This window comes from Columba livia, chromosome 1 (genome assembly GCF_036013475.1).
Source record: "Columba livia isolate bColLiv1 breed racing homer chromosome 1, bColLiv1.pat.W.v2, whole genome shotgun sequence".
NCBI classification, from domain to species: domain Eukaryota; kingdom Metazoa; phylum Chordata; class Aves; order Columbiformes; family Columbidae; genus Columba; species Columba livia.
The window spans coordinates 26,699,047-26,714,413 of NC_088602.1; the positions used below are offsets into that span (position 1 = coordinate 26,699,047).

Consider the following 15,367-nt stretch of genomic DNA (forward strand, 5'->3'; position numbering starts at 1 on the left):
GTAACTCTCTGAAGAATGAACATTCAGAATATAGAATGCTACTTTCAGCACTTGCATCCGCCTTCAAATTTCATTTTTTTTTGGTGATTAATTAAACACTGTCACACTGAAAAAAACAGATTTGCCTCACAGGCTACAGCAGTAAGCTGGCAGAAGTTAAACACTTATCTACAGGATGACCATATGATTAGTGTTATGGTTTTGGCTTTTTTAAATTTTAACATACACATATGTATTATCTCTATGGTGAACGCTGGATCCCTAGAAAATCTGAGAGTTAAGTTCCTGCTCCAGTGTACTAATGAGAGTTAAAAAGCATCAGCTCTGCAAGTATAATGAACTCTGTCAGTATCTGTATCTGACATGCACTATATCTGCCTTAGCACACCTCACGCTCTACCTCTCGTGTCATGTGCCAAGAGGCTACGGCCCATGAACTGGTGGGCAGAAGAAGTCTCCATTTCATACCACACCGACAACAATAATGACTTACAGGCAATGTGAGGCCTATGAGTCTGGTTCTTTGACAGAACGAAACAACAGACATATAATCTAATGGGATTAATAAGGGGAAACAGCATCTCTATAATGTTATTATATAATATTCAAAGGCTCCAGGTTGCTACCTGGTCCCCATCGCAGGTACACAGAAAGCACAGTCCCAGGGAGCTTTCAAGCTGGGAAGTGTAGGTCAAGCAAAGTTACTTAAATTTTTTCTTGATCAGTAAAGACTGCTGATGTCTCTGTTGTGTGAGGCACCATATAGAGATGGGGTCCATTACAGAACCACCTGGAGTCTAACAGACAGACAGTGATCAAACGACAACATACTTGGTGACCCAGAGGAGTTTATAAGTGTAGCAGGAGATGTGTGAGACATATCAAATGTCACTGAGGTATACGTGCAAGACCTATCACTGTGAAAGAACAACATTCATTAGATACTAGCACTGGAAATAACACTGGAGAAGAAAGTATCATCAACTATAAACCCCACCTTTGCAGAGTCAGAAACATTGTCCCAATATGGAGATGGAAAATCCACCTGTCCCATCAAAATCTGATCAAAAAGCACTTCTTGGTCATCTCCACTTCTGTAAAGTAAAAACCAAACAAAAACAACAACAAAACCCACAAAGAAATTATTTCCAGATCTAGTTTCAATAGGCTTCTTGAAATTGCTTTTAATTGGCCATTCCTTAGTATGCTTTTGGAAGCTGTTGATTCCCCCCAAGCATGCAACCATGGGTGTGAATAGGGAGATCATAAACCAAAGTGCATTTGGTGCATTCTTTCTGAGGTAACCTGCTTGCCTTTAGGATTGTCAACAACTTTGCTTTGAGGGGACGAAGAGATCTGACACGTCTTTATTAAGTGGCTTACATTTTGATTACCTTTTACCGACCACAAAATATGTCGTATTTGGTCCATGAATGAAGATGCTTATTTCACTGTGTATTTTAAGCATCAGGCAAAGGCACCCAGAACCCGTAATGGAGGCTCTTGTTTTGTAATGTAATGAAGTTTAAACTAAAACAAACAAACATGAGACAGAAATTTTACAGTAAAATCACAGACATTTATGGGGTTTGCATAAATTACTATGCAAAGCATGGGAAAAAACAAACCCTACGAGCAGAGAATTTTTTCCAGTGGGAATCTCTGTGCTTAATGCACAAGCAGCATAGGGACCAATTCCCAGAACAAAGATGGTTGAATAGATCAGTCCATACCCACGGAACGGAGGGAAACCACAGAGCAGGATGTAAGTGATCACACCCGCTGCCCAGATGTCCACCTTCAAGCCATATCTAGAAGTGTGAGAGACAGGGTTAGAGACATTCAGCTCCCATGGACTACCGTTCAAGAATAAAATTTTTCAGAATTCTTAATAATTTCTTATATATTCTCATCTGAACTTTCTCTTTGTCCTACCTACTGATTTTAACTCTGCTTTCAATTTGTTTTTACTTTTACATCTTAAGCGCATATCGGATCAGAATGCCGGAGTGCACAGAGGGTGTTCTGTATTCCTGAGTTAGTGACGCCTACCAACATGAAGCCTGCAAAGGTGACACAGGCTGTTCAAGGCAGCCGGTATTTACTCCACGGAACTAATCAGAAGCGGACAGTGTGTGATAAAGAAATAAAAGTAAGTAAATGGCAGTTAGCAGTTTCTAGGCACAGCTTAAGAATCACTTTTATTGTAATCTGCAAATGGCTAGTTAGTAACTCAGTGTTAAACTGAGAAGTTTGAGGCCAACAACTGGCAGAGGAACCTAATATAACTCCAAAATTGGCTCAGCTCTGAGCTGGTTTGGATAAGATACCCTCCAGAGGTCCCTTCCAACTAAATTGTTCTGTGAGTCATGATTCTGCATCATACCCAAGCAAAGGCATCACAAAAATCTTAATTGCAAGAACTCCTATCTGGCACACTGGTGAGAAGATGCTTCACTGTTTACACATCAATGAATCATCACTAGAAGTGGTTTACCCAGTTTCAGCAATGATTTCTGGAGCTACATATGTTGGGGTCCCACAAACAGTATAAAGAGGTCCATCCACAATTGTTGCTAGGCCAAAGTCTCCTAACTTCAGAGACTTGCTTCCATCTTGGTGTTCGTAAACCTAAATTGGGAAAAAAATTCAAAGGTTTAACACAGTACCATCAAAGTAACTATATAATTTACTAACTGCCTGAACTGTTCCTTCTAATTTACAGTCTTTTTTCTCTTCCTTGCCTACAACAAAGTTCTCTGCACGCTTTGAAAATTCACGGACAATTAGGACAACTTCCTTTGAATGCACTCAGGGTGTTTGGGAAAGATTTCACTACCTGGCCAACAAAGGAAATATTTAAGCTTGCTAGAAGCTAAAGCCTGGAAACAAAGGTCTAGCCTTCCAGCAGTGATGTTCCTAGGTTAACTTCCCATTGACAGACAATTCACAGTACAGGGTTTGTTTTGTTTTGTTTTGTTTTTTATTTTACTCATACAGATCTTGGAGGCTCACACAGGGATTTCAGCTGCTTAGATAATTCAACAGTGGCTGCACTGAAAGCAACAACAGAGTCTTCTCCATGTATTGAAGTCACAAGGTACAAATCTGGCCAGATTATTGCACCCAGAAACACTGTCCTCTCCTTGGATGACTGTTCAACACCAGTCAGTGTCATAGTGGTACGAGACCAACATCATCAAGGGACAGAGGTAGGGCTGTTAATAAGTTCATATGAAAATCTTCTCTTAAAACACAGTCTCCACAGCAGCAACAGGATCTTTTTATGGGTGCAAAGGGAGATTAAAGGAGATTAAGACATACACATAAGAATAAGCTAGAAAGTCCAGTAAAAAATACACAATATTAAAAGCTGGCTCAATGCGAAAGAAAAACCCAAACCTGCAAACACTGAATATATGCCCAAAAAAATGCTTAAAATAAAAAGATTTAATTAAACACTAGACTATGAGTCTTTCTTTAATCCAACTGCTGGTTTGTGTTCTGCTTCCATTTTGAAATTGTTTGTGATGCAATTTAAAGCTGTTTGCCATAACAGCACCTTAAAAAATGGGAACAGTCTACAGGAAGTCTTCCTAAAATATATATGCATCACAAAGCACACAAGGTCCATGCAGCCTAGCTCACCAACAGTGGTATCGTAACGAATATCAGCTGTAACACCCAGCAAAACTAGAAAATACCATACTTCACAATAAAAAACGAAATACCTTAATACCCATCTTGATCAGCTGCTCCTACATCAGAAATCACATTTATCTACAGTTGTTTGCAGAGGAAAATCCTAGATTTGTTCTTACAAAAATGAAATAAATCCTACAATAGACTCTTGAACAGTTAATTTGGTGCAAAACTGAAATCTTGAAGTCTCTCACTACTGTTTGCTACAGATCTACTATAGCTCGTAGCAATCAGTTATATTATACAGCCCCCCCGAAGTTTCTACTTTGTTAATGTTAGTCCTGTCTAGAGAGAAAAGCCCTGTCTGCCCTGAATCCTTGCTACCAGGTGATACAGCCATAAGCAGACACTCAGAATACACAAAATTCTTTTATTTTTTATGTTATTTTTAATAATACAACACGATTTTTAAGGGGACCAGCAATTTGATATGTATTCACATTTCTCTGCTATTTCACCAAAAAAAAAGATAGGCTTAAAGAAAAGCACTGGGAATAAAGCAATTATGGTTTTATTAAAAACACAGATTGTTAAATACATCTGGTTCCTGAAACTAAAGAAAGTGCTCTCTGAAATTGTAGTAATAAATCTAATTTCAACAACAGTTTTAATTAAAGGCTAGAGAGTAGAGGTTTAAATATTCACTTGCTGAAAAATGTAAAGTGTGCACTTAGACATCAAGAGCTGAATCCAGTCTAATTAGCATCTCATATTCTGTTTCATATGGTTATCTTTTACAAAGCCCTCTCTGAGTTGTGTTAACCTAGTGAACGTTCATAAGCTCCTTCCTTCAACAGACCTCACCTTGTATGACTCATAAATCCTAAAAATTAATTACAGAAGAGGCTTGTTCAGCAATATTTACCAATGCAGAAGGTTTGGTACTGTGTATTTTCTAGTATTTTGCCTCATCTGTTTCCAGGAATTACTTTCCTTGGAAAACTACTTCAGTTGACTTGTAAAACTGAAGAAAGTAACTTTCCCCCACCCTGTTATTAGTCTATATAAAAAGGAGCCCATTGTTACTTGCCAGTCAAGGAATGTGAAAGATAGTTTAACAGTCCTGTTATTCAGAAAAGCACTATATATGTTCCACTGCATTTAAATACTGAAGGGCAATTAAAGAAATGGGGATTAGTGCAAATTGCCCACTATGTAGTGCTTTCACTGTTTTAACTAAGCAATAAAACTGTGTAATTGTACAACACTAATTGAATGCAGCCACACATAATTGTGTGCCACCATATGTATCCTATTACTATAAAGACTGTCAGTATTTTCTAAGCTGCTCTTGTGATCAGTGCAGATGGCAACAGTCAGAGAAGTTGTTCTCTAGGGTTTATTATATGGCTATAAAGACATCCCATGACTTGACAAAATAAACGTGCTAAATAGCAGCAATTATGAAAAATGTTCCAATTAAAACATGGAAGACACTCTCTAGAGAACAAAGAAAACACTAAAAAGTCACAGGTATTGAGCATACTCTAAACTCTTGTGCAGTTGACTGTTAACTGGGCTTTGGATGCTTTGAAGGATAATAAGGAATATTTAAGCACCTACAGAAATACCTGGTGTTGCACGTAGGACATTGAGACAGGTTCACACACACAAAGATTTATTATCAGGGTCTATAGCTGAATGCACACATTAACTCTAAGCATGAAAGTTACTTTTGGGGAAAAGGAAAAAACAAAGGAGAGTAAGAGGAAGGTCAAAGTGAAAGCTCTCCTAGGAGCCAAGAAGAGATGCAATAAGGAGGCTCCAGATGAGCATCCTCCCCTGGGTGCCCTCTCCGAAACAGCATGTTCCACTTCAGTCCCCCTGTTTTTCCTGTAGTAACTCTATAGCTTTTGCCAGGCCTTGCTCATCCTTCCTGTTGTTTTTTCCTGCTAACAGGGCTGTTAACCTTGGGGCCTGTATTAACTGGATCAGATACTGCAACCCTGGTTAGTTGCTCTGCTTTGGGTAGGTCTTTTATAGGCTCCCCTAAACTTAAAGCTACAACCCATGCATAGGAAAAGGGTGGGGGGAAAGGGCTGATTCTCACACTGCTGGCCAGGAGAACCTGCTGTAATGACACTACCGGGTTTTGCAGGTGCAAGACCATGATTTTAGTGGTGTGAAAGCATCATCACAACAAGGGAAAAACACTGCTATGACCATTTGGGTGAAGGGTTACAGAGTTGCAAGCACAAGGCAGGCTACAGAAGGCAAGCAGAAGGACTTTAGCAACAGAAAGGCTAAGGCCCAAATGTAATTTTGCATATTTTTAATAAATTCCACAAAAATAACCCTAATTGCAATCTTGTGATACAAGGACCTATCCAACCAATTTGACAGAGAAGAAGCTAAAAGTACAATGGTCAAGAGACACTAAGGGCACAGAGCCAATGTCAGAGACAGTGTCAGAACTCGGGTGAGTGTTTCCCAAGCACTCTTCTAAAAAAGCATTAGTTTCTTCCAAGGACCTGATAAACCTGAGAGAATTAATATAATTTGTGAATCAAATGCTGGCTTTTGAGAGTTAGGATGCTGCAAAAGGTTAAGTGCTTCATCCTCACTGCTGAGTATCAATACCAACATAGGACCTTTCCCTAAGCACACCACTGGAAAAATCACTCAGAAACAATTCAGCTACAATACAAAGAGTGTGAGCATTCCTGGTAGTGGCTAATTACCACAAACAGTTGGGCAGGGAAAACTAATTCTCTCCCTGTTGCCCCCACCTCCTGTCTACCTTTCTCTCTTCCCCCTAAAGCTTAACTCTATTGTTGGCAGACTTTAGGCATTTAGAGACATGTCAAGACAGCAGCAGGGCAAGCCTTGTCCCAGACCAAGACCTTCCTGCACACTCCAAGTCACAGCATTAATGAATCCTGGCATGTGATTGCTGTAATTTTTGCAGGCAGCCACCAATGAACACCAGCACAAGAGCTGCAAAAGGAATATCAATCGTTAGCGTCTGGGAAATCTTCTACCCAACGTTTTTTAGCAGTTTCTGGCAAATGAGGGCAGGCTACTTCCTCACCCAGAACTACAAAGGCACCTGCCATAGAAGAACCTCAACTTTAAAAAGCCCTCTCTCTGGAAGTTTAGTAAGATGTACTTGAGTCAACTTTCATGTAAAGCATCTTCAGTGTTGAGCAGGACTAAATGCACTAAGTCATGACAGAGAGCACACAGCTGAGAGAACTGATATTCTAGGTATCTTAAACATTGATTTATGGTTGCAGAATATATGGAAAATCAGAATGTCTTGATGCTGGAGCATGACAGCAAATTTGTGAAAAGTCAGAGAACAGTGGAATAATCAGGAGAAATTAATTTCTCAGAGGAAATAAAACTGTGTCAGTTGGAGAACACAATTGCTGCATTCAAGAGTGCAGAATTCTCAGAAGAAGGACTAATTAATTGCCAGGGTATGCTTTTCATTTTCTTCAGTGGATAGGCTTCATACAGATTCAGCCCAAAAAAAGAAGAGTTAGGCTGTCTATTTGAGAAAGTGGCTTAATAAAATGTGCTATAGGATTATTTGGGAGATGCAGCGGGGAAATACAGGACACCAAAGCCTCTTCCTGGTTGTGCTCTGATGTACTACATGATTAGGACACAACATTTACACCCACCACGTTTGTAAAACTGAACTGCTGCTAATTACTTAGGCAGCTGCAGAAGTCCAGAATAGTCTATTGAGAACAGAGTATCTTTGTATTTATGAGAAGCTCGAAATTATTATTCAGTTTACGCAAAGGTCACTTCTAGTGATCACTGGAACAACTCAGCCACTGGGTCCTGGGGAACAGTCTAGACATACCGGCTTACTGTACTGTACTTTTTGTGATAGCTGTTATTATTAGGAAAGCTTTACAATGCTAAAGTTAAAATTAAAAGACCAATGACTTAAAAGACTGAAATAAACTTGGTGAGTGTGTGGAAGGAGGGAGAAGCGCAGACCCTCTCTCACACACTCCCAAGTCATCAACAATACTGAAAGCTGAATCTTCACTTACCAGTAGATTCTCCGGCTTGATATCCCTGTGGACAATGTTCAGGCTGTGAAGATATTTGATGGCACTGGCCAGATTGTAAAGCATCCCACTGGCATCCCGCTCTGTGTATTTGTTGGTGGAAGTAATAGCATCAAAAAGATCTCCTCCCTGGAGCAAAATGACCATGGCATATAAGCAATATTGCTTGTGAAATGACTGAAAAATTTAGGGAAGATTAAGTAGCATCATTTATACAGAAGGAGGAGGAGGGAGGAGCAGCACAGTTTCCTTGCAGCTATAAACTACTGGTACTGTGATGACATTCCCCATAATGGCAGCTGAACATATCAGTAATTCAGAGCCATTTGTCATGGCTTAGTTGGTCAGCCAAGAGGCTGGAGTCACTACTGCAAACTGTTTCCACCTGCTGCTGCTTTTGTACCATGTCCAGACCTTGCCAGCCTGTGTGTTCAGAGCCCCGGTTGCAATTTTCTGGCATGCCTACATACTTGCCTGTCATGATGCCATGTACCAATACTTGCCATTCTTTATTATAATCACAAACAGGCTGACATCAAATTTTTGCCTGAAGTCCGACTGAACTCTGGAAAAATGAAGGAATTCTGAGAAAAACTCAACCCAGAAATCTGTCATCACTGCTTGCGTATTTTAAAAATATGTTCCCATCTCATAAAACTCTGAAAACGTGGAATTCAGAAACCACTTTCTCTACATAGGATATGAAGCTTTTTGTAGTGTGATGCTTCTTGCAGCTAATACTGAAGAACTTTCCAGTATATATGTCAGGCAGTCATAGTGGAAGACACTTGAGAATTACCAGTAATATTTCACCACAGCTACAAATACAGATGGTAGCTTGTGCCATTTCCAGTTGATTGTGCTGTCTAATTCAGTCAAATGCTACTGACAGTGAAAGAAAAACAATAAAGAGGGAAAGGAAGGAAACGAAGGAAAGGAAGGAAAGGAAGGAAAGGAAGGAAAGGAAGGAAAGGAAGGAAGGAAGGGAAAGGGAAAGGGAAAGGGAAAGGGAAAGGGAAAAGGAAAGGGAAAGGGAAAGGGAAAGGGAAAGGGAAAGGGAAAGAGAAAGAGAAAGAGAAAGAGAAAGAGAAAGAGAAAGAGAAAGAGAAAGAGAAAGAGAAAGAGAAAGAGAAAGAGAAAGAGAAAGAAAGAAAGAGAGAGAAAGGAAGGAAAGGAAGGAAAGGAAGGAAGGAAAGGAGGAGAGAAGGAAAGAAGGGAAAGGAAAGGAAAGGAAAGGAAGGAAAGGAAAGGAAAGGAAAGGAAAGGAAAGGAAAGGAAAGGAAAGGAAAGGAAAGGAAAGGAAAGGAAAGGAAAGGAAAGGAAAGGAAAGGAAAGGAAAGGAAAGGAAAGGAAAGGAAAGGAAAGGAAAGGAAAGGAAAGGAAAGGAAAGGAAAGGAAGAGAAAATTGAATGGAAGTCCTCAAAGTTTAAATGACCTTCACCAGGATCTGAGGCAGCCATGACATTTGGACTGTATTTCTAGAGCTGAGCTGGCAAGTGGGAAGAAGAACATGTAAGTGCTTAGAGAAAGACCAAAAAATAAGTTTGAAGAAGAGATTAGGGAGGAAGCTTAACAGAGCAGCGGAAAAAACAAACATCTTTTGAGAGATACTGCTCAGAGGTATTGGGCCTATGGCCAAAATCAAAACAGCATCATAAAGGAAACACAGACGAAAAGAAAAAAAAAAAAAAAAAAAGGAGGGAAATGATAATTCTGAAAAAAACAATGAAAAAAAAATCCCTGCTTCAGTCAAAACATCTAGAAAAATAAATATATCACAGGAGACTATTTTAAAGGAAAGGTTGGTATTTTCTGAAGTCAACAGAAGAATCCCAGCTTTGGTAACTCTCATGATTGTATCAACAGCCTCAATTCCACAGTAAACACTGTTTTCACTAAGAGAAAGGACGATGGAGAAGAAAGAAAAAAAAGCATTCTTCCAGGAATCATGGCTGCAGAGAAAAAGGTAGGAAAAGACAATGACCAAAGAGTCAAACCCGAGAAAACAGACATTACTTGTTTTTAAAAAGAACCAAACAAACTATTAAAAATATTACATTGTTGAGGTGCAGCTGAAATCTGCCAGTGCAGTTTTATTCCCACTGTTGATGCAAACCCCCAGCTTTGGAAACTGCTTACAGCCAACCATTGTCAAATCTGGACCACATTAAAACCTCTTGCTCTCGCTGGTGACTGATCAAGATGCACCAAGATACATAGTGTCAAGGAAAAGGATGAAGAAAAGGCCAAGCAAAACCAGATAGAGGATTAGAGAGAAAGGTCAAATATTTGGCAAAAGTACAATACAATGTACTTCATGGCATTATCTGATCCCTAAGTATTAGATATCAGCATGTGGCAAAATACGTGGGATAAATAATCTATCTTCCCTAAGCTCCTTCCTGTGAAGCCCCTGTACCAGCTGCTTTTTAACATGAGGTAGTGGATTAGAGCGATCTTTGGTCCTATCTAATATGTTCCAGATGCTCAGGAGAAGTGTCAATAACATCAGCAAAGGATCTGCCTCCAAACAAAGAAAACAGCCTGTGCTAAGATGTGAGGGGTGAGAAGGAAAGAAGCTGAACTTTAAAAAGAGAAAGGAAAATTTCTGCCTAAAGTCAGAAGAAAAAGAAAAAATGTTCACATGAGAGGGAAACCTAAACTCAGAAAGAGATAGAGGCTGCACAGCACACAAACCGACGGACAAGACAATTCAAAGCAGAATCATCTTCTGCAGTTCGGCAGCCTACTTTACTTGGCAAAGTGTCTTACCAGGTAGGCTGCTAAGAAAATAAAGTATATATTCAGTCTGTGGGATTCTCTGCAGTTAGAAGAGAGGTGATATCCTGGAAAGGGTTAACAGAGCTGACAGCTTTATCAGGCAGAATTGTTTTCAGCCTTCCCTTTCCCTGAAGAGCACTTTAACCTGCAAGGTTCTGCTTAGCCAATTCACACAGCAGGTCACTATCATTTATTCCAGCACAAGGGGTGAGTTCAGGATGACATTTCAGTCTTAAATCCCCTGTTCTGGAGTGAAATGGGACCAGTAACATCTGAATGCAGTTTTTATCATCTGTGCACATGAGGAAGTATACTTGGAAGTACAGTAACCAATTATTTATTTATTACCTTGTTATGTAAATGATATAATCTCTCTTTTCTTCTGCAAAAGTGAAATCATATCCTGGAGCAGTAAAGGAAACTCTGCAATAAATCTTGCTTGTTAAATTGGCCAAACCCCTGTTAGGTTTGAATAACAATTTTGTTTCGCTGTGTAAAAAGGCAATGTGCCAGAAACCAGGTCCTTGCTTCCTTTTACAAGCACCACTTGCAATGTGTTTATATTTGTATTTATGAAGTGCTTTTTCTTACACTTTACAAAGCAATGAATGGCCTATCTGCCATGAGGTGAGGGCAGTATTTGCAGCAGCCACTTATGTCAAACATGTTACTGCCAATTAATGCAGGGTGGTATTAACTGAAACCGTGCTCTGCAGTACCAAGCCTTTTCTCCTTGAGTTTCTTTCCTGTCTGTGAGTTTGATTTAAAGTCAGGTCTTCAAAAGTCAGTCAATAGCAGATGGTTAATCAATTCTAACAGTGGACGCTATGAAATGGTACCAGTCAGCAATTGGTGAATTAACAATTAATGTTCTTCCAGAAATACTTTTCCTGTTGCCCATACAGTACAACAAGGCTTTTTCTCCCAATTAAATATTAAGGAACAGATGTTTGTTACAAAGAAACAAAGTTGACTTCCCAGGATATTTCTTCTAAATTTCTTCTATTATTCCACACAAAAGTAAAGAACATTAAACCAGTGCTCTCTAGGATATCTAAACTACAGAGATGTCTATAAAGCCATTCTATAGGATAACTTAAAGCATAAATATCTTAGTATGTGCAGCAATCCCAGAGAATAAAGAAGAAAGAGGGTAAGGAAACAGATTTTTGCCAGAAAGTGAATATAATGGATGGTTTTCTTTATATACATGTCTTAGGCTAGTTATTTTGTAAGAGTTTTCGGTCCCCTCCTTTCTTATTTAAACGAGTAGGACTTGGATTAAAAATCCATCAAATACCACAGCTTGAACATTTTTCAATGAATAGCACAGCAAGTTGCACCCACAAAACCAACTATGTGCTTACACCTTGGTGCGTTAGACAAGGCACAGCTTTTACTTCTTAGCACACCTCATGGGGCTGGTATGAAGGATTTGTCACTGCAGGCTTAAGCTGTGTCTACATTAGATTACAATGCTGTGCCAGAGTATTGAGGTACCTTTGAACAGTCTCTCATGGACACCAGAAAAAACATACAGTAGCATGGATCTCAGAGTGAGTTCACTTATCATAGAGAAAAGCAGTAATCATGATTAAAATAGTGTTAGATGGCTCATGGCATCTGATCTGAAGCTGTGCTATTTCACTTTACACTCCCGAGTGCAAGAGAGGGCTATGACTATGAAGAAGGTGGGGAAACTCTTATGGGACTGGTTACACAAAGGGACTTGTGGTGTGAAAGAGTGCCAGTATTTTGCATTTTTCTTTGGATTTAGCATCGCCACAGAGACAAAATGGGGATGCTGGGTACCCTGTCAGCTTCTTGCCACCAGTATGTCTCACTGTGCTTCCTCAGAGCTTGGAGGTAGTGGACAGTAGGGTTAGTGGGACTATGAGTTCCACAGCACCACCCAAGCCAAGTAGTTCATCTGGCAGGCTCAAACCTAGGAAGACAATGTTGCCATCTCTTAAGATGTAGCTCATGACTTGAGCTTCTCATGGATAACAAGGCAGTCCTAGCCTGCCACAAGGACAGAGAAAATCTGTGGCCATCCACCCATGGGCCTCATTTGACAACCTCCCAGTGCTGCAGTGCGAATACAGCTTGTGTCACCACTGCTGCCACAGAGCACGGGGGATAATGGAATGAAACACAAAATATTTAATTCTCCTTGCTTTCCTATTCCAGCCCAGAGATTTAGAAGTTATTTAAAAAACACTTGGACCTCAGATCATCTTGTCTAATATCTCAAAGAGGTGCCTGCATTAAGAGCATCCCCTGATCTCCACCTAAAACCAAAGTAAAGCAGTTAACAATCCTTTCTGCCAAAAGGGCTTTCTCTCACAACCTCTCGTGGTGCCTGTTTCTAACCACGGATACAGAGGGTGTCTACCGAAGGTGACCACACTTTAAGAGAAGTGGAAGAAACTTGGGTGGGGTGCCAGTGTGCAGAGTGCCTTATTTGCTCACAAATGTTGAGCATGCACAGACAACAGGCCTGAACACAATTGCTGTTGCTGCACAGCTTTATTGGAACCTTTGTCCTGAAACACGTAAAACTGTGGATTTCCCGAGTGTAAGCATGATAGGCTGCCTCAGGAGAATGTGCTCATCCAGATACAGAAATGGAAGGGGCTGCTGGAAAGATCCCTTCTCATGGAATGGCTGAGGAAGGAAGTAGAATCACTAATGCCACCAGTGAATGTGAAAAAACAGGTGCATTCTGTTAAAGTAAGTGTGGAAGACAAAATGTTCTCTGTGTTTTTCTGCCCTAATTTGGACAATTTACCCAAATGTATTTCTACCACCTTTTATGCACAGTGACATACTTGTGTCTCAGTACCAGAATCAAGAGCTAAATTCATACTTCATGCACTGCACTGTTGACAGTATAGGGGCAAGAGATGACCTGGTCTGAGTTTCATAATCCAGTTTTAATATGTAATTCCATCACAGTTACTATGAAGAAATAAATAGCATCCCAAATATAAAATGCTGCATTCGCAAACACACTTTTCAGAATAGAACCCTGCTATAAATAGCAGGTTTTCCTCTTTCACTTCCCCCCCTTCTCCTTAAATTTAGGTTATTAGCAAGGAGGAAAGCCTGACAAGGTGTAAATATAAATCAGCAGATAAAAAAGACAGGTAATATCATTTAAATGTAACATAAATTAATAGAATTTAATTAAACTCTATTTTATCAAAGAATATACAATTTTGAAGGATGGTATTTACAGCTATTTACACCGGGTGTATTTTGAGTTCATCTCAAGGCAGATGCTTTTTTTTCAGAGAAAACTTTTTATAGACAATACTTTTGCAGGGCAAATTAAAACTGGTGATCTCCAAAGTACTATCCATTGAGCACTTCTGAGTGCTGATCGCAGAAAGCCATATAAATATTAGAAATATTTGAGAGCTACAAAAATATCTTACAGTGGGTTAAATATCTTTCAGTAGAGTGCTGGACAAGACTATCTTTAGGTATTATTTCAATTTAAAATTATTCTATGATTCTATGACTTTTAGTCAGCTTCAGTATCAATGAAATTTCTTAGTATAGTTGAAACAATTCTTAGCAAGCAGCTTATCTCCAAAATACTCACCTTTACGAGTTCCATGACAAGGTACAACTCAGTTGGCATGTCCATCTCCTCAATCAGAAGCACAATATTGGGATGCTTGACTCTCCTTAAAATAGATACCTCGTTCTGGATCATGTGTTCCTGCCACACAAAATAAATCTTTGATAACTATGGGTTGGTGGGAAAAACTTTCACCTCCATTGTACGGAGAAAAGTGCAGAGAGAATTGGGACCTGCATTGACTCTTTGGGGTTTTTTAAATAGGTAACAGACGTCACCTCCAGCAACATGGAAGGAAAACATCTAGAAACAACAACAGTATGATAACTGAAAGAAGAACAGAGCAGAACACAGAAAAAGAAATGGAGGAAAACACATTTCTGAGGCAGAGAAAAGTTAAATATGAAAGCTTCTGTTTTTTTTTTTCCAGTGCAGAATCTTTCAATTTAAAAACACAACAGCATCTTCTCAGAGAATCTTTTGTTATATATTTCAAAAGCTAACAGAAACTCACTTACTACAAAACTGACATCAATTTGATTAACCTGGCATACTGCTTAGACATAGTGACCAGTGTCGTTACAATTATTAGCACTATTTTCCTGTTTGTTTTTTTGTTGTTGTTGTTGGTTGGTTGTTTTTTTTTTTAAAAAAAAAAAAAAAAACATCTGAAGTTGTGAAAGCTAGAGGACATAATTACAGGGTTATAGAGCAAGGGGAGTGAGTGTACCCACACACAACCAACCGACTGGATAATCAACACACCCATCTAGAAAAGCACATTGCAGTCTTTTATGCTGCTATTTCAAGGGTCTCCAGAGGGCAGACAAAGGCTTCAACCAAAAAGATTCTAACACATGCCAGGAAGAAGACAAAATCTTGGTCTCATTTGATCTATTTGTACTTACTTTTCCTCTACATTTACTTTTTTTGATTATTTTCAGAGCATATTCTCTACCAGTTGATCTAAGGAAAGAGAAAAGAAAAAATTGCATGTTCAATCACATTGAATATTTTTCCCAGTCAAATTTACATTTGTCATTTGAGCACAGTAGGTCTGGGCAAGAATTCTATTCAGGTATTTGTTTTGCCAAGAAATGAAGCATGATTCTGTCTTGAATTGTGAACTTGAGCCATATTTATTGAATATGTGTGCCTGAGAAAAAGTATTAACCTTTTTTTTTTTTTTAATGAAGACATTTCAAAGTTTTTGAAACAAAATCACTTGATATTTTCCATTTTCTAGTGTTATTTGCTATTTCTT

The 15,367-nt window shown here is 39.2% G+C and overlaps 1 protein-coding gene across 3 annotated transcripts in view; it reads right to left on the reverse strand.

Annotated features, from left to right (window-relative positions):
* The window catches only part of DCLK1 (doublecortin like kinase 1), a 240,238-nt gene that overhangs the window by 24,750 nt on the left and 200,121 nt on the right, over positions 1 to 15,367 (reverse strand). For all 3 annotated transcript variants that reach the window (XM_065051779.1, XM_005511996.4, XM_065051788.1), the window contains 6 exons: positions 15,012 to 15,069; positions 14,125 to 14,244; positions 7,716 to 7,862; positions 2,498 to 2,631; positions 1,734 to 1,811; positions 998 to 1,094 (listed from right to left, as the gene is read on the reverse strand). In XM_065051779.1, the coding sequence (XP_064907851.1) occupies positions 998 to 1,094; positions 1,734 to 1,811; positions 2,498 to 2,631; positions 7,716 to 7,862; positions 14,125 to 14,244; positions 15,012 to 15,069 (634 nt within the window). The remainder of the gene's footprint in view (positions 1 to 997; positions 1,095 to 1,733; positions 1,812 to 2,497; positions 2,632 to 7,715; positions 7,863 to 14,124; positions 14,245 to 15,011; positions 15,070 to 15,367) is intronic.